The sequence below is a fragment of the Anomalospiza imberbis genome, chromosome 4 (assembly GCF_031753505.1).
Source record: "Anomalospiza imberbis isolate Cuckoo-Finch-1a 21T00152 chromosome 4, ASM3175350v1, whole genome shotgun sequence".
Taxonomy (NCBI): domain Eukaryota; kingdom Metazoa; phylum Chordata; class Aves; order Passeriformes; family Viduidae; genus Anomalospiza; species Anomalospiza imberbis.
In genome coordinates this window covers 73,000,556-73,019,492 of record NC_089684.1, presented here as the reverse complement: position 1 = coordinate 73,019,492, position 18,937 = coordinate 73,000,556, and the positions used below count along the sequence as shown (strand labels likewise).

Here is an 18,937-nt window from a genome sequence, read left to right as displayed (position 1 = left end):
CTCCTCACCCTCCCAGCCAGGAATTCCTAATTCCCAAGATCCCATCCATCCCTGCCCTCTGGCAGCGGAAGCCATTCCCTGGGTCCTGTCCCTGCAGACCTTGTCCCCAGTCCCTCTCCAGCTCTCCTGGAGCCCCTTCAGGCCCTGCATGGTCTCCCCAGAGCCTTCTGCAACAACCCCAACTCTTACGTTTTCAGTTCTTTAGTTAATTTTAGATTAGGGGTGCTAATATTATGTATAATATTGGAAATTATTTGAGTTTGTAGAAGTTGTTGTCCTAATCCCATTGTGGTGAATAGTTTAGCTTCCTGTAAAATATCAGTAACTTCCAGCATAAGTGGAAAGAGTTATGCTGTGCTGGATAACTTGTATATCTGTTTATTACAGTTAAATGGGAGGAGTTACTCAAATTTAATTCTTGCTGGATTTAACAAAAAAAATTCTTCATAATTTCCTATTTGGTTGTGAACTGATTTTTCTTCGTGGTACGTGAAACTCAGTTTGTTTTTAAAGAGTTCAGAACACTTGTCGATCACAAGAAGAGAGGTTTAAATAATTTTAGGTATTGCTGCATGTACAGGTTTAAGGTGAACATAGGTCTTAGTTGGCCTACTTTATTACAAAATTGTTATCTCAAAATTATTTTCAGTTTTCTTTTCTCTTGAAGAACAAACTGGTGCTTATGCAAACCAAGTCCTGGTATGTAATTGTTCTAATTGGATTTTCAAAATTTCTATCAGCCACGGGCTGTAGTTTAGCTCCAGCAATATTTTGAGTTTGAAACACCAACTGTTACTGAAATGTCTGTTGGGTTCAAACATACTTTTCCTTTGCTTATATTATTTTGTGGCCAAGTCATTTGCCATTAACTCCTTTGAAATTTGCGTGTACTGATTTCAAAATCAGTGCAATTTTTAGATGTTGGCTAGTTAGAGGAAGCCAAATTTTCTTCTTGGCTTCATATTTTATGCTAATCAAATGATAAAAAATGTAAAGCTCTTGATTATAAAGTTTTGTTAGTCCATGCAGCCAGCTACTTCTGGTTCTCTGGAAAGCAGGTGGATTATTTTGGTACTTCAAATGATGTGGCAATAGGAAAAGCAGGACAGGCGGTTGTGCTCTCCAGGGGACCTTTCCAGATAAGATAAACACAAGCTTTGTAATGTTCTTTGGAATTAACATAATTCAGTATCTGAGGGTGCTGTGTTATTCCTAAGAATGGGGTGTGAAACCTCCTTGTGTGGCTTGGGAAGGGTCAGGGAGAGGACCTGGGGGTGCTGCTCCCCAGTGGCTGAGGGTGACTCCAGGTGTGCCCAGGGAGAGGTTTAAGGTGGATGGTAGGGGAAATGTCTTCCCAGAAAGGGCTGTCCAGCCCTGGCTGCCCAGGGCAGGGCTGGAGTCCCCCGTGCAGTCCTCCCCCTGCAGGGATTTCACAGCCCTGTGGCTGTGGCACTTGGGGACATGGGGCAGTGGTGGCAGTGCTGGGGGATGGCTGGACTGGATGGGCCCAGAGCCTAAACCTCAACAGTTCTGGGATTCTTTGATGTGAAAGTGGGGATTTGATGGTGCAGCTGAGCTCACGTTCTGCCCGGTACCTCAGGGAGCCTTTCCAGGTCCCCAGCACGAGCCCCATGGAGCTTTCCTGCAGTTAAACTGCTTCAGCCCTTGGTACAGAATTCATTTTTTGAGAATGGATAAATGAATCTTCTACTGTCAGCTAAACTTAATTAAAAACCCAGCCTGCTAAGAAATTGGTGCCATATTTTTCATGGATCCAGAATGAACAGCCTACTTTCAACAGCTATTTCCAACCAAACCTTCAATGTAACTGAATTAATTAAGTCCTGGGAACAGATTATATTAGGGGAAATTAAGCTCTAAGTAAGCAAACCATTAACGATTATGAGACCAAATTGCCTGTGACACAGATTGGTTAGGTTTGATGGCACAAAGTATTTTCAGCTTGTGAGGAATAAATTGTAGAAACAACCTGGGTTCTTTTTTAATCCATGTATGAGGTTCAGGTCCTCAATTGGGCCTTATAGGAGAAGAACTCCAACAGGTAGAGAAAATAATCACCACTGGTAAAGCATTTGTAAGGCTTCTGTGTGAAATAAACCTACATTATTTTTTGTTTGTTTGTTTTTGGTTTTATTTGTTTCCTGCAGTTGTTATCAAAAAATAAGAAGCCCTTCTCTGGTAACAGTCTCATTAATCTTTCATAAAATCTCTCTTATTTTAAAAATAACAGTTTATTTTTTCTTGTAATGGCAGCAAGTTCTGGTTTCCATCACAGAAACTCATCCTGATGGTCATCTACAGGAGACTGGCCTGTCAATGATTCCCTTGTGCTTTTAATTTTCTTTTTCTACTTAAGAATTGTTGATACATAACAAGGGCTTTATTTTGAAATGCATCTCTTAAAGTCACTCAGCATCACGGTTGTTCTCAGAAATGATAAGAAAAGTTGTTTTTTTTAATACTGGCTGTGTTACTTCACTTGTTTGTATTTTGGGATGAGATATTTCAGTAAGGATTATCTTTGCCTTAAGTACATTCCAGAATATTATGTTTATTTCAGAATATCCATTTATGCAAATACTGTAGCACTTTAGTTACTAGGCACTGTTTTTTTTACACAAAAAGTGAAATCTTGCTGTCTTTTAATAATCAGAAGAATATTGGGAAGCACTTCAGAAGCAAAACTCAGTAAGTAACTCTGTGTTTTCTTGTCTCGTGTAGGCAGGACTGTTGAGGTTGCAGCATCTGGTATGCAGGTTTGGAGTTCACTTTCCAGCCACACAGTGGTTGTGAACTGCAACGGAACTTTCAACTTCAAAATATTTCAATTTATTGATAAGAAAACTATTTGGGGCAGCTTCTGTACCAAGTTACAATGGATATTTAAAGCAAATATGATCATAGAAAATGTTCCAGAGCAGCAGAAACCCATGCAATGACTCACTTCACACATATTAATGAATTCTGGGATGTGGCTATAGCTGGGAGGAGGGATTTATGTTTATGCTAATGTTGCCATAAGTACTGTTTATTAAGGGAGAAAAACAACAAACGACACCAGAAATGGATTTAGTATCCATGACAAGCTTTTGTCAGTGCAGATCTCACTTTAATTCTGAATAAACTCTGATACTTCATGAAAGAGTTAATATGCTGTTGTGGTGCTGAGAGATTGATAGGCAGAGGAAATAGGAGGTACCTGGAAAGAACTTCTGATCCCTAATATTGCACAAGTTGCTTTTCTCTTGGCTCGCCTCCCCTCCACGTTGTTATTTTTACCCAGGCTCCCTAATCTTCCCTTTTGCCTCTAACCACCTCCCAGTTTCCTGTTGGCCTCTTCCCTCTGGTTTTGTCCCAAATGTTCTGGTGTTTTTCCCTGCTCTGCTGTGGGACTGCAGGGCAGTAAGCTGAGATGAATGCCATAGCTGTTTTCACAGTGTCTATCATCTTCTGTGTTTCGTGCCTCTGTGCAGCTCTTGGTGTAAGTTCCTTTTTCAAGGAGATTTTGTTGTCTGGATATTGTTTGAAATGTAAATACTAAATTTTGGGTTGCTGTGTAAACAATAATTAAAGATTTTCACTTTTAATTAAAGATTATTTGCAGCTCTGTGAAACCTCTGTTCTAAGTTTTTGAAGTAGTGTTTTCTTCAATGTGCACTGAAGAATATTCCTTGGAACATGGCTGGGAGACAGAGTTACTTGTTCAGCTTCATTTCTGGGATATATGTTTTCAAAACATGAAGTTGTAATTTATTTTCTTTTCCCTCAGAACATTTCTGTTCTTTTTCAAAAACAGTGTTGAAAAATATGAATTGATCTGAGTAAAGGTGCTTTTCATTGTAATTTTTATTCCTTTTACATATCTTGAAATATGAATTTTCTTTCCAGTAAGTAACAGAAAGCATTTGCTTTTCTTTTGCAGATTGCATTCTCACAGCACAGCAACTTTATGGACCTGGTGCAGTTCTTTGTGACATTTTTCAGGTACTTCTCATTTAAGACAGCTAAATGTTACTTCTTTAGGTTCTGGGCTTCAGAGTTTGGGTTCTTCTTGGTCTGTTTTTTTTAACGTATACATTCTGCTTACAGCACAGCCTAGAAAATGGAAATCTTCACTCTGATTTAAGTATTTATTTAGGAGCTATGTTAAGAAAATGAATTGCCTGTGCATCTTTGCCAATGCATGATTCCAGTGCATGCAGGGAAAGGGAGGATGGGGCTGGGAGAGGCTTTTGGGAAAGGAGAAGTTCCTTTGGAGAAGGTGTAGAAAACATTGACTTGCCACAGATGTTGTGACTTACTGCAGGTTTTCACACCAGCCATAAACTAGAGGAGTTATTTTGCAAAGAGTTAATCTGGAGTAATTTCCAGCTCTTTAGGTACCACCTTTTGATTTTAAACTGAATTCTGAAACTATGTTGAGTTAAATGCAAACATATGTTGCAGTTAATAGAAGCCAAATACTTCTGGTTTTCATACCCAGCTCCAAGTTCATTTCTTAGTGTTAAGTGAACTGGTGATTCCCTCAGAGTGGGAACCAACAGAAGCCATTTCAATTCTTGTCTCCTCTTCATTCCTCCAAAAAATACAGACCTAACAAAGAGGTTAAACACTTCCAAAGCACAGCAGGACCTCTCTTCAAAGCTTCAAAATCCAGTGTATTGGCCTCTGTTTTAGGGACTGCTAATACTCCAGAAGTGTAAACCGATACCTGATCGATAAGGGGTCCTACAGGAGGGATATACATGGAGTAAACACTACTCCAGGTCTTACAGCCTGTTCTAAAATAGGCAATATTATGCCTGGTATAAAATGAGCAGTGGGAATAATATCTTGCTTTAGATTTCATGCTAAATTTAATTAAAACAAGAAGCTCCAGACAGATCCTTCGGACAAGTGGTTTATATCAATTTTTTTTCATGGAGCTTTTAGAGAGTAGAATCTGCTTTAGTGCAGTCCCTGGGAAACACTGGGTTTGAACCACCACCTTCCTGCCATTGGAGCAGAGTAGGTAGTTACTCCTGGCTCAGGCTTAATCATTTGTTTTGCTGAATTAATCACAGTCAACATCCTTCCTAAAAATCTTTGTGGCAGGGTAATTGCTTATTAGGAAAATGAAGAGGGAAGCAGTTGGTTCCTTAGTTCTTTTCTAATTGTGTAAGATAAATCTGCACTACAAAACCTGTCTATTAGTGCTTTACAGACCCAACTACCTCTGCACATGAGGGTTTAAACTCCTCAGGTTGAGGAGCTCCAGATTCATCATTTGGAGAGATTCCCAGAGTGGCTGTGGCTACCCCTGGGTCCCTGGCAGTGCCCAGTTGGACACTGGGGATGGGAGCAGCCTGGGGCAGTGGGAGGTGTCCCTGCCATGGCAGGGGCGTGGAACTCGATGATCTTCAAGGTTCCTTCCAACCCAAATCCTTCCATGATTCCATTCCCAGGTTAAAGCAGAAGATAAGTGCGCTAAGTGTCTCAGTGAGCACATGCAGCTGAGCATACATGTCCAAGGCTGCAAGTTTCCTTTCCTCCATCACTACTATCACATGGATCTCCTTGAGAAATAATGTAGCAATATTATTTAACATCTGACAAGCCAGAGGAATAAGAACACATGGATTTGGGAGAAGGCAGTCTACTGGTGTTTTCCAGTTAAGCATTTATAATGTGCTTGAAATTCTTTGATTCTTTCACTACTCCTAAGCTTCTCTCCAGGTGTTTTATTTTACAGTCACTATAACTCCCTAATTAACCAGTGGATTAGAACAGTGTGATTCATCTCACTGGCTGTAGGGGAAACTATTGAACATTTGCATTTTTAATGCTCTAGGGCATATTTCATAATTACTGTGGGATCCAAGGCAGACCATAAATAACTAATACCTGAGAGCCCCCTGTGCTGTTAATGAGCAACAGTTGACTGAGAATTTGCTCCCTAAAATAGACGCAAGGAAAATGCTTTGTGAAAACCTAAAACCAGTTGGTATCATTAACACCAAAATCAAAAACTGGGATATGTATCAATTTCTTAGGTGTAATGGAGACCTAAAGAGATGCTGTTCTGGAAATTAGATGTTTAGAGGCTTTCTGTTTGCACATTTAAGGGTGTTGCTTCATTTTGCTGTTCTGCAGGAAATGCAGGAGTTTTCCAGAGCAGCTGTGGCTGCCCCATCCCTGGAAGTGTCCAAGGCCAGGTTGGACGGGGTTTGGAGCAGCCTGGCACAGTGGAAGGTGTCCCTGCCCATGGCAGGGGGGCTGGAACAAAGTGATTTTTAAGATCACTTCCAACCCGAACCATTCTGTGACTCTATGAATTTGGGAAATCTTTCTGAGCTGGAGATGCTGTGGCACATTTCTGTATTCTGGAAGCCACTTCCCCCACTTGGTTGTAAGCCCATCCTAACTGTGCTTTTCTGCCGTGCAGCTGGAGGCATCATCTCCAGCTGTGTGGAGCACCTGGGAGGGAACCGGGGGATTTTCAGTTTCACTGCTGACTTTGGAGATGAATTAGGTCAGTGCCGTCCTCGCAGAGAGCTGTGGGCTTGCCAAACCCTAGCACCGCTGAGTTTTGAATCCCAGGCACTGGCTGGGCTGCCTGTGGGGTACACAGGGGCATGGAAAAGCAGGAGCCTGGTCATGCCTTCAAACAGCACCAGGCAGTGTGGAGCAGGACACAGGACTGGTTTTCATTTCATTTAGGAGCTGGCTACTGTGATCAGAGGGCTGTGCCTCACATTTAGAGGGGCTGTTGGATTCCTGGAGTTCAGCATCAAGCCAGGCAGGGGGCTGTGTATGACCCTTAATTTGTACACATGAATGTGCTACTTTAAGCTAAGAAAATGTCAGTGGATAAAGGTTGGGTAGAACTGTGAAGTTCTGATTATAATCAGACCCAGAGGAGAAATTATATTCCAACCATTGTTAACCTTTGCAAAGCTAATGAATTGCAAGTAAACTGGGTTTTCCCTTTCCTCCTCTCTGCTTTTCATAGCACAGCTCTTCAATTTACATATTGTGCAACTGTCTTTCAGCACATAGTTTGAGCTATTTTGACAATTTCTAGTGAGCATTTTTTATTAGTGTCTGTGCTTCCTTAACTTCCAAAAAATCTGTCAGCCAGCACACCTATCACAGGTATTAATCACCAGCGTACCTTAATGTACAGAAGATGTAAAAATATTTGTGGCCTTGAAAGCACATATTACTGCCCAGTAATCCTTCCCCCTTTTTCTTTCTCTTCCCTTCTTCCATTCTTCCCTTTTCCTTTTCTTCCCTTCAGCCTTCAGCCTAGAGAGCACTTGAAAGACCTTATTGGGATCTCTACATCCCTAAAAGGGGTTCAAAGGAAATGGGTATGGGCGTTTAAGTGGGACCTGTAGTGATAGAACAAAGGGTGATGACTTCAATTGAAAGAGGGTCTATTAAGAGTAGATCAGGGAAGAAATTTTTTTATGGTGAGGGTGGTGAGACACTGGAGTAGGGTTCCCAGAGAAGGGGTGGATACCCCATCACTGAAACATTCCACTCCAGGCTGGTCAGGGCTCTGAGCAGTCTGACCTGGGTGAAGATGTTCCTGCTCATGGCAGAGGGGTTGGACTAGATGGCCTTTTAAGGTCTCTCCAAGCCACACCATTCCATGATTCTATTCTGTGACCTCATCCTGAGCTTTACTACATGGATTTACCATGTACCTCAGGTGTCTTCTACTGCACTTCTCTGCTGGTTCTCACATGCACAGCTCATTTTGTTTCTTGCCTGCTGTTTGTCTTGTCTTCATGATCTGTCCTTGAAACATCCTTCTAAGAGAGTCCAGTGTCTGCTCCAGTCCAGTGGGAGCTGTAGCTGCCCGTGGCAGGGTGCTTGAAGCTGGATATAAGGTCACTCCCAGCCCAAAGCAGTGTGTGATTCCGTGATCCAAGTGTCCCACCGAAGCCTTACAGTGATTGTTAGAGACATTGGTGTTATTTCACAAATGGAACAAAAGCTGCCAGTTTAGTGTTTTCGTGGTGGCACATCAAATCTCATGTGCTCCTATTAGGGTCTGAATATCGAATGGAAATGGTGTAGTTTTGGTTTGATACAAATAATTGGACTTGTTCCTCAGAAAAACTTGAGCAGGAGCACTGTTTGCTCAGTACAAGACTCAGGCAGATGGTTTTATGTGTTGTATATTGTTTTCCATGCCTATATGTATTTTCCCAGTGTTTTCATTAAGTGGGAATGTCCTCCTGCAGTAATTCATATCTGTAGTTATGCTGCAGATATTTTATTTATTCTTGTTGCTTATTAAATAATTTTTTACTCCAGCACAAATGGCATTACTAAATATGTGCTTAAAATACAGTCTGAGTCCTTTATTTTTTCTCTTAGAAAAAGGAAGAGCTTGGGAATATCTTCATGTTATTTCCAACAAAATGAAGAAGATTAACAGTACAGCATCCATAACTTCCTTCTTTCCATGTTCTCAGCACTCTTTACTTCATCCTCCATAATCATAGAACAGAATCATAATATAATTTAGGTTGGAAAAGCCCTCAGATCAGCGAGTTCAAGCACTCCCCCAGCACTGCCCCCACTGCCCATGTCCCCAAGGGCCACATCCACAGGGTTAGAAATCCCTCCAGGGATGGGGACTCCAGCCCTGCCCTTCCCATGAGGAATGTCCCCAGTGCCCACCCCGAGGCTCCCCTGAGGCCGTTCCCTCTCCTCCTGTCCCTGTTCCCTGGAGCACAGCCCGACCCCCCCGGCTGTCCCCTCCTGGCAGGAGCTGTACAGAGCCACAAGGTCCCCCCTGAGCCTCCTTTGCTCCAGGCTGAGCCCCTTCCCAGCTCCCTCAGGAACTCTCCAGCCCCTTCCCAGCTCCCTCAGGAACTCTCCAGCCCCTTCCCAGCTCCCTCAGGAACTCTCCAGCCCCTTCCCAGCTCCCTCAGGAACTCTCCAGCCCCTTCCCAGCTCCCTCAGCTGCTTCTCATCAGACTTGCTGTCCTGGTTTTGGCTGGGATAGTTAATTTCTTCTCAGGAGCTGTCCTAGTGCTGTGTTTTGGGTTCACAGTTAGAATATTGTTGATAATACACTGATGCCTTGGGTTTTGCTAAGTTGAGTTTCTCAGAAGTTTGTTGGGTTTTTTTTTTCCTCTTGCTCTGCCAGTGAGGAGTTACTCAAACTGGGAGGGATCATAGCTGGGACAGGTGACCCCAACTGGCCAAATGGATATTCCACAGCCCAGAGCATCATGCCCACTGTATAAACTGAGGGAGTTACCTGCAAGGGTCTGATCTGGGAAGGGAGGTGGCACTGGTCAGCAGGTGCTCAGCAGTGTTATACTGCATCAGCTGTTTGGTTGGTTTCTTTCATTTCTGTTTTTAATATCATTATTATTATTAGCTATTTATTGTATTTCTTTTGTTTTCCCTTACTAAACTGTTCTTCTCTCAGCCTACAAACTTTGTCTGATTCTCCTCCCACGCCACCAGGGTGGGGGAGAAGAGAAGGGGGTTGAGTGGCTTTGCAGTGCTTCATTTCCACCTGGGTTTAACCCCTGCCCCTGTGCCCCAGCCCCTTCCCTGCCTCCTCTGCCATAGCTAAGGTGAGCTGTGGCTTGTTGAGCCTTGTGCCATCTTCAGCAGAAGGATGAGGTCAGGAATCTGGCTTGGTGAGCTGCAGGCAGCTGTTTCGCAGAGCCCAACCAACCACATGGTTATATACTTGTTCCAATTATTTCAAGGATTAATGCATCCAGTACTTTAAAATGTATCCTGTAGCTCTCCAGCATATTAAAATTTACTTGTAAATAGCACTTAAATAGCTTCTAATTCATCAAAATAACTTGGGCTGTGTTTCTAGTAATCATGGCAGTACTTTCTGAAATTATTAAGTGACCTGTATATGTTAAAGCACATTAGCAGTGAGGCTGCTGTACATTTTGGTGTTTAAAGCTGCCATTTTTTACAAGCAATTCTGATGTGAATAAACATTTCACGAGGGTTTAATAATTGGGCCCTAATACACCAGATGGATTTTCTTCTCCCCTCCTGAGAATGCATCACAGTAAAGTGCTGAAGGAGTTTTCCAGACATCTAAAAATGAAAGTGTACTTGTTTGAAAAGCTTTAAGGATACCAGGAGTGGAGAGAATATTCTCTTTGTGGTGAAAAGGAGATTAAAGGCCAGAAAAAAGCCAGACAGTGTGTTTAAGTTCAGCTTTTTATGTCACTGTAGGAATACCCTGTGGTATCCTGAAGGCTGCTCAGCTGAGATTTCATGTGTGTGTTGAGGCCAACTGAAGAGAGATTATTTATAACCACATTGCTCATTTATTGTACTTAAATAATATAATGAATAATTAAGAATGAATTAATAAAGCTATTTGCCAAATAGACTATTGTCCATAAATTTTAAATGTATCTCCTCCCTGCTTTGCAATATTTATGTTGCATAAGCACAAAGTTTTATAACTGTGTGAGCCAATGGAAGCTCTGCTTGGTAGAACCTGGCTGAAATGGAGTCATGTTCAAATTTCCCTGGGATGAAAAACTCTCCAGGGTGTTAGGTGCCTCTTGATGGTTCTTCTTCCTTCCAGTCTGGTTCCACACCTGAGTTTGCTGGTTTCCTTTTTTTCTGTTGGAAAAATTTAACTGGTCTCAAACTGGACGTGTCACAGGCTATAGGAAAATGGAAATCCGACAGTTGACAGAAATACAGAATAGTTTGTGTTGGAAGGAAACCTAAAGATCACCTTGTTGTACCCCTTTGCCATGGCAGGGACACCTCCCACTGTCCCAGGTGCTCCCAGCCCCAGTGTCCAGCCTGGCCTTGGGCACTGCCAGGGATCCAGGGGCAGCCCCAGCTGCTCTGGGCACCTGTGCCAGGGCCTGCCCACCCTGCCAGGGAACAATTCCTAATTCCCAGTGTCCCATCCATTCCTGGCCTCTGGCAGCAGGAGTCGTTCCCTGTGTCCTGTCCCTCCATCCCTTGTCCCCAGTCCCTCTCCAGCTCTTCTGGAGCCCCTTCAGGCCCTGCAAGGGGCTCTGAGCTCTGCCTGGAGCCATTTGAGATGGGGGAAGCTGCAAAGAGAAGACTTGGGTGAAGAGTGGATTTCTGGGGTGAAAGGTGCTCTTGGTAGGCTGTTATTTTCAGACAAAAAAAAAAAGGAGAAGGAGAGGGCAAAGCAAATCCTGCAGAAAATGTTTGTTTTGGAAGTCATTTGTAAGCAGGTGCATATTCATGGCAGAGATGTGTCTGAAGCTGTTGAGAGAGCAGGGCATAGCACAGCTGTACCCAGGACTCTGCCAGCCTGCTTCCATATCTACAAAGTTGCTTTCCCAGAGAAACTTGGACAAAACCCTTCTTTAAAGCTACTGATCCTCACATCAGGTCTTTTAACTTATTTCAGGATCGTTTAGGCTGAGTAAGCGCAACAATAGATCTTGACTTTGCTCTACCCCGGGGCTCTTCCAGCAGGTGATGGACTGCAGCAGGCTCTGCCTTTTATTTCTCCCTGAGTGCTTCCAAGAGATGTTAGTTCAAGGGGGGAAATAGATTTCCTTAGTGATTTTATAGCTTTTGTGGGTATTTGCTGCCTCCTTGTGACAATACAAAGATGTATGGTGCCCTTCCTTTGAAATAAAATGGTACTGTGGTGAGCGTTTTAGGAGAAGTTTTTATTAGTCTTTAATTGATAATTCCTCTCTGTATTTTCTCAAGAAAGTCTTGGCTGTGGTGCCAGAAATGGTCAGGAAAGAGAAGCCAATGAAAGACTCCGGAACATGCAGACTTGCGCACTTGCATTTTGGAAAGGGGATTTAGTAGTAAAGGTGATCCTCTTAGTTCTCCACTCTAGCTTTCTTCTCCAAGGGAGTAAATAATATGTAGGGAGACATTTTTACAGTGCCACCAAAAATGTGGCATCTGGGGACATGGTTTAGTGGTGGCCTTGGCAGTGCTGGTTAATGGTTGGACTCCATGATCTTCAAGGTCTTTTCCAACATAGGTTCTGTGATTCTATGAAATCGACCCAAAATAAGAGGTCAAACAGTTTTCATTGCTGAGGTCACTTTTTTCCTAAAAAGGGGCCATCCTTACAGCAGTTAAGCATGTTTTGATGTGTATCTTCCATTGCTGTGTGTATTTCTGGAGCTGTCTGATGGATACACGAGACTGGAGCGTGTTGTTGTGTAAAGGTGGAGACCTCACTGACTTTGGGGCTGAGGGTGGCACGATGCAAGTTCATCTATATGCCTGACCTCCTGAGAAACTCCTCCTGAGAAACTACTCTGAAATGGGCAATTTATCAGAGGTGCTTGAGATGAATGGCAATTTTGGCATTCAACTGTCTCCTCACCTTTTGCATTTTTCCTGCTGTCTATCCTGGTGTTTAACTGTAGGCATTTCCCAGTCGTAGTATCACAGAATCATTTAGGATGGAAAAGCTCTCTGAGATCAGCAAGTTCAAGCCCTCCCCCAGCACTGCCCCATGTCCCCAAGTGCCACATCCACAGGGCTCTGAAATCCCCCCAGGGATGGGGACTCCAGCCCTGCCCTGGGCAGTTCCAAGGCCTGACCCCCCTTCCCATGTAGGAATTTCCCCAATGTCCACCCTGAGCCTCTCCTCCTGTCCCCATTCCCTGGGAGCAGAGCCTGACCCCGGCTGTCCCCTCCTGGCAGGGTGCAGTGTGAGAACATCCCTACAGTTCTGGGCAAGTTCTCTCTTGGAGAGACAGCCCTATGGGAGCACCCAGAGCCCGTGGTTACTGTGACTGCTGCAGCTGAGATATCAGTCACCTGTTCTGATTAATCTTCTTTCCATGGAACCTGTCTTTCAATACATGCTGGAACATGAGGAGGCTTTGGAGATGTTTTCTGTAACCCATCAGTGCAGTCCTTGAGGAGGGAGGCTTCCACTGGGGCTCAGATTTTAATCTTAGCTTGCATGCCTTGAAGTTGCTCATTAGGTATTCAGTGTGATAAGATCATATCTGTCAATGCAGTCACTTATTATTGTAATTATTATAATTATTGTTATTATTACTCTTTTTTTTTAATTATATCTGCTTCCCTGCATTTTCCCCAGAAATTAATATATCCATTCATCCTTTTCACCCCCTCTTCTGATGAAGAAAACCAATACAGATTTGGGGAAATCAAGAAATGCCTGTAGCTCTGCAACAGCCTGCCTGCTCTCCACCATATCTTAGTTTTGTAATTCGGAAAGGAAATAATAATCAAATTTCTCTACTTCTTTCAAGGCTTTCCTTTTTGGTGGTTATCCTCTCACTTAAAATAGTACCAGAGATAGGCAATAGCAGCTTTTTAAATCTGATTAAATCTTTCAGCCTTACTGTCATTGAAGGAAGTCAGATAAGGAACTTTGAAACAACAATATAAATAATGAAAAATAAGTGTGTCATTCCTCACTGGGTATCAGAAGCACTGAACTGTGCTGGATCAACTGTCTTCAGTGCATCTCTAATACATGAAAATTTCATTTAACTTTGCATTTCCTAGAGTTTTTCAGCTGCCAGTGTGTTATGAGCAAGAGCAATAAAATATTATTTTCTATTTTTTTCCTTTCCTTTCCAGTTGTTTCCTGTCATTGCTCCTGGTGGCAGCTGTGGTTTGGAAGATTAAACAAAGTTGCTGGGCATCACGACGGAGAGAGGTGAGAGGGATAAAGTGTTTGTCCTTATATTACTTTTTAATAGTTGTTCTCTCTAGATGCATATTTATTTACATATGCATCACATTAACCTTAAATTGAAGGCTAAGCTAATTCAGTTAATGCTGCTGTTTAGGCCTTTAGCGTATTTTTGATTACAGTTTCAGTGACAAATTATGTTATTTTAATATCCTGTTACTGCAGTTTCTGTGAAGCACCAAAAAAATAGGGGTGAATATCCTGGATTCCCAGAACTTCTATTTCTAGACAGCATAAGTACCAAACCACATAAATTAGGAGATTCTTTATATCTGTTTCAAAATAGGAAATAGAAAATAGAAACATTAGCTCTCGTGTAATACATTAAAAAAAAGAAGTCAAATACACATTTTCAAATTAAATCTTACTCAGATATTTTGGGTGGTTGATTTTTTTTTCCCCTGGAACATTAGGAGCATAAGAAAAAGGTGGGGAAGCCACCCAGTGGCTTACCCCTTAAAAATGTGAATTTTTGAGCCAAAGTTTTTTCCTCTTCACCTACCCATGGTCCAAATGAGCTTTACAACTTTTTGTGTTTGCATCATGTAAATAACTTAGTGCTTTACACCCCCAAAATCTGGCTCCTTCTTGTTTATCCCTGATTTTTTTTTTTTGTTCACTACCTTTTTTTCTTGCTTCTCAGTGGAACCTGATTTCCTGTTCCACCCGAAGCACTCAGGGTGGCCCAGGTGAGGTGGGCAGTTGCTGTGGCACAGAGGACGTGTCCTCAGTCCCCAGTTTTCAGCACAGATGCCCACATACACAAGCTGTGTTTTAGAGAAGTCCTGGGTGCCACGGGCCCCCACCCACACACTCCTTGGGTTTCCTTGGTGTGCTAGGAGCACGGAGCGTGCAGCTATCAGAGGCTGGGCTGGGCTGCACCTGGAATTATTTTTAGGAGCTTGGTCTTGTGTTAAGCTGTTTATTTCTATGCCAAATGAGAGAAGCCAGGCATCATTTGAGCGAGTTCATGTGCCCTTTTTGTATATAGCTATCTATATGTCATCACCTGAGGCCAGATTCCCTGAGGAATGGGGTGTGTTTCTCCCCTGCTTTGGGATTTTCAGGTGAGATCTGCCCATTCCTCTAGGTTTTCCTCCCAACTGTCCTGCTGGGCTGAAGCTCTTGGCAGCTGCAGACACCCACCCATGTCACTGTTGTTTTCAAGAGTGGTTTGCTCCCACACAGGAGTTGATCAAGAGGATTTGGGGGATTAATCTTTATGGTGTTGGAATTCTTTGCAAGTCCCTGTTTCCTGCATACCTTCAGAAATCTGTTGCTGGTTGTACTTTGCAGTGCAGTGGTGTGAATAATATGAATTTATTCCATGTGAGGAGCTCCTCTCTGGTAATAAAGCAGGATGATGTCTGATAACTCTTCTCCTCTTCTTCCTCTTTCTGCTTCAGATGTTTCTGCTCTTACTGGTGAACTCACTGCAGAATATAATCATTGCTTTTCAAACAGATAACCCTTAATCTTGGAAGTCTTTGAGGCTTTCTGTATTCTCTGAAGGTAGATAATTTTTTACTAGGGCAGCTGTTTTTATCCTGCTTGCTTTCTTGGCAAGAAACTAAGCTGGAGTCAGCATAACATCCCCTGTGGCTCCTGGGGTTAAATGTTATCTAGGAATGTATAAGGAATATAGACCAAGAAGTAAATACTGTGCTTTGGAGTTAAAGTATTTGAGTGGTGGCCTAAGTGAGAAATGTCTCTATAAATTAAGTTACAGTCTGATACATGTTTTAAGGGAAAAAAAAAGCAAACCCTGGAGTACTGGCAACATATTGGCATGTTTCAGTCTAAATTCAATCTACATGTGTGGCTGTTTGACAGGCAGTTCATCAGGGTGGTGTTTTCCAGGCACATCCCTGTCTTTTGCTGTTACTTATCTTGCTCTCTCTTTTTATCTAGTGTAATGAATGGATTTCTGCTGTTCCATTCATCTTCTGTAAAAAATATTGTAAATCTTGAGGAAACAGTTTAAAATCATTGTGCCATAATTACATGTATTAATATACTTTCTCCAGAAGTAAAAGTCCACCCAATAATTTGTTATCTAAGATGATTTTGCAGCTTGAAGGTGGAGGTTTTTTTACTGATTCTCGATAAATCCAAGCAAAGGTCTCTTTAGCAGTTTTAAATAATGATCAATGCCCCATCCCTGGCAGTGCCCCAGGCCAGGCTGGACAGGGCTTGGAGCAGCCTGGGATAGTGGAAGGTGTCCCTGCCCATGGCAGGGGTTGGAACTAGAAGATCTTTGAGTTCCCTTCCAACCCAAAGTGTTCCATGATTCTACAAAATGCTGCAGCCCTGAAGGAAGATCTTTTCTCTGGTTTGGGCTGTGTTTTTAGCAGTAGTCAAGTTACAATCACCTGTTTCTCACGTCTGTAGTAACTCTGTAGTAACTTCCCGTGTGTGTAGTAACTCTGTGCTTGTTTGATTTTAGCCCAGAGGCCAGTAAGATATGATGCGATGTGCAGGTAATTCCCAGCTGTCCCTCCCTTCTGCTTCCAGCAGGAGCACTGCAGGTGCCCAAATCCTTATGGCAATGACAAGTGACAAGCTGGTGGCTGAGGCTTATTGTGCCATACGTGTAGGGCAGGAAAGGAGTGTGCTGCCAGGTTTAATGGTCAAAATTACACAGCCAGGATTGCTTGGGAAATGTGCTGGGAGGAGGCAGACAGCTGTGCTTGGTGTGGCTGGTAATGGAACGCAGCAGCATCATTTGGTTGAAACCAAGTTTGCTTTGCTCCTTACAGAGAAGGCAGCATGCTACAAATCCAAAGTCTCCATCAGGATCTTGCAGAACACACAAGATTCTCCTGACTTTCCTTTTCTGTATTTCAGCTAAACCTCTCTGCCCAGCTGCTTGCAGGTGTCTGTGTCAGTGCTTCTCAGCCTCCAGGCTGAAGGGTCTGTGGGGTATGCAGACATGGCGTGGCCAGTGTGGGCGTGTAGGAAAATGGGTTTGGATCACTGAGCTGAAGTTCAGGCCTCGCAGAGTGTAAAACTCGACCTGCAGTAAAAATGGGAATTTGTGTCGCATCAGGCATTCAGGAGATGGAATTGTAAACTGTGTGTTTATTCCCTTGCCATTGAGCCCCATGTTTGATTGTCTTCAGACATCTTAAAAAGGGAAAATAGAAATAAAAAGGCAGCTTTTATAGGAGGCTTAGAATGAGGTGAATGGCATTAGGAAATAGGGATAGGAAACCTCTCTGTCTTGTCTGTAGAAAATGACATGTTAAAGGAATCACAGTGGTAATAGAGAATAATGCACAGAGTATGAGCATGATGTTAGAATTTCAATATGCTCATCTGCTGTCAGGAATTTTCTGTCCTATTGTTCTGTTTTTGCATCCAAATCCTCTTCACCCTTACCCTTCTTTGTTTCCTTCACTGGGAGCAAGGAATAGCTCCCTCCCAGCAAAGGGAGTGTGGCTGATCTGGGGTGGGGAGGGTCAGCTGGATCACTCCCTGTGCCTCTTTGGAATGTCGGGGGAGTATCAATAACAAGCACCTACAGATATAACTAAATTTGGGTGTCTAGAGCTCCATTTCACCCTTAACAAAATGATCTGTATTTTGCCTCCTTTCTTGCCAAGGCTATATAAGACTGAATATTTTTACTCTTCAAGCCACCCAGTTATTCAGGAGGGGGTTTGTGTATTGATTTACTGCAGGAATTATCCTACTCTGTCTCGACCTCATTGCTGAAACCTTTTTCCCTCCCAAATGTATTCAGAACTTAGTTGTGCTTCTGTTTCCACTGGCATCCTGTGCTCTAGCATCCATGCACACAGAATACCACGTAGGCAAGCAGATTCCTGTGTTTTTTACAGCAAAGATGTTCCAAGGGATCTGTGCTGTGTGTTATTTATTGCCCTGCCTTCCTTTTCTTTCCCTTCCTGCTCTCATCCCTTAGTATTTCATTCATCTCTTAGATCTTCTCTCTTAGACTGTGATTAAGGGCATCCTTGGTCAAAGTAAAAGCTTTAGATTTGGAATATTTTCAACTAACTGTAATTCAGGATCTTAGTCTTTGTTTGGAGTCTTCAGTCTGGTGTTTTGGACCAGAATCTGCTCCAAAGGATTTTGTATCAAACTTATGCAGAAATATTAAACGGTCTGGCAAGAAATTTCTCTAGATTTGGGCAGTCCCAGGTGCTTTGGAGGGTTTATTTGTGTACTCTCCAAGCTCCCAGCAGTCATTTGCCACATAGATCTTCTTGTTCCGTAGCACTGACAGCAATATTTGGTGTCTGTCAGCAAAAAGAAAATATTAAGCTTGGCTTTGGGGTGGTTTGTAGGGAAAACAAGAATTGGAGGAGTGAGAAATCACAGCCAGCAGGTGACTGAAGAGGTCAAGTCACGTGGTGAGCACAATAATTTCTCTCATTACAGTGGGAAACGTGAACCTGAGTATCTTTTTTTTATGCAGTGAAGGTGGATTTACTTCCCAGAATAGCTGTTCCCAGGACAATAGACTGAAGTGATGGTGGCTGTGGTGTTTTAAAAGCTGTATGTAAATTTCCATTTCCTGCATTTATGAGTAGTAAAATAAGAACTCAGTGTTACTATCAGGTGTAACCAGTTCTTGGAGTACTGTGTCTGCGCTACTCTCAGCAATGTTTTGGGTGTTGCAGATGGTGGAGAGCAACACTGCAAGATTATTTTGTTATCTGGAAGATAAGCAAGTGTTTAAAGCATCACAAATTCCTCATTTTCTCCAAGGAAGAACATATTGAGGTTTGGTGATGCAAATCAGTGGCTGCAGAAAGGAATCATATGGGAAATGGATTTGTGGAGAATTTTTAAAGTTTGGTAGAAGGTTTATATAGAATCATAGAAGATTCATGATGCGATGAGGATCTTCTAAAGGATCAGCCAAAAGTTTAAACAGTATATCCCTGTCCATGGCAGGGGATAGGAGCGAGATGAATTTTAGGTCCTTTCCAAACCAAACCAGTCTGTAACACCCAATGTCTGCAACTGGGGGTAAAAAAGTCAAAAACTGTTCTGTTTTTCTCCTGTTTTTAATGGTGAGAGTGGCAATGCCAGTAATTTATATTTTTAGAACATGGCTCTCAGAATCAGTGCTTTTGGAAGGACCTTTTCTAGGTCAATGACATAGTGCAATTCAGTGACTCTTGCTAGGCAGGAGGTCAGATCAAAAAATCGTAACTGTCCGCTCTCCCTAAATTTAAAATCCATGGATGGGAA

General features: G+C 42.7%; 1 protein-coding gene across 3 annotated transcripts in view; it reads left to right on the top strand.

Annotated features, from left to right (window-relative positions):
* ATRN (attractin) overlaps positions 1-18,937 on the top strand; it is a 146,653-nt gene that overhangs the window by 102,334 nt on the left and 25,382 nt on the right. For all 3 annotated transcript variants that reach the window (XM_068189187.1, XM_068189188.1, XM_068189189.1), the window contains exons 25-26: positions 3,944-4,005; positions 13,600-13,678. In XM_068189187.1, the coding sequence (XP_068045288.1) occupies positions 3,944-4,005; positions 13,600-13,678 (141 nt within the window). The remainder of the gene's footprint in view (positions 1-3,943; positions 4,006-13,599; positions 13,679-18,937) is intronic.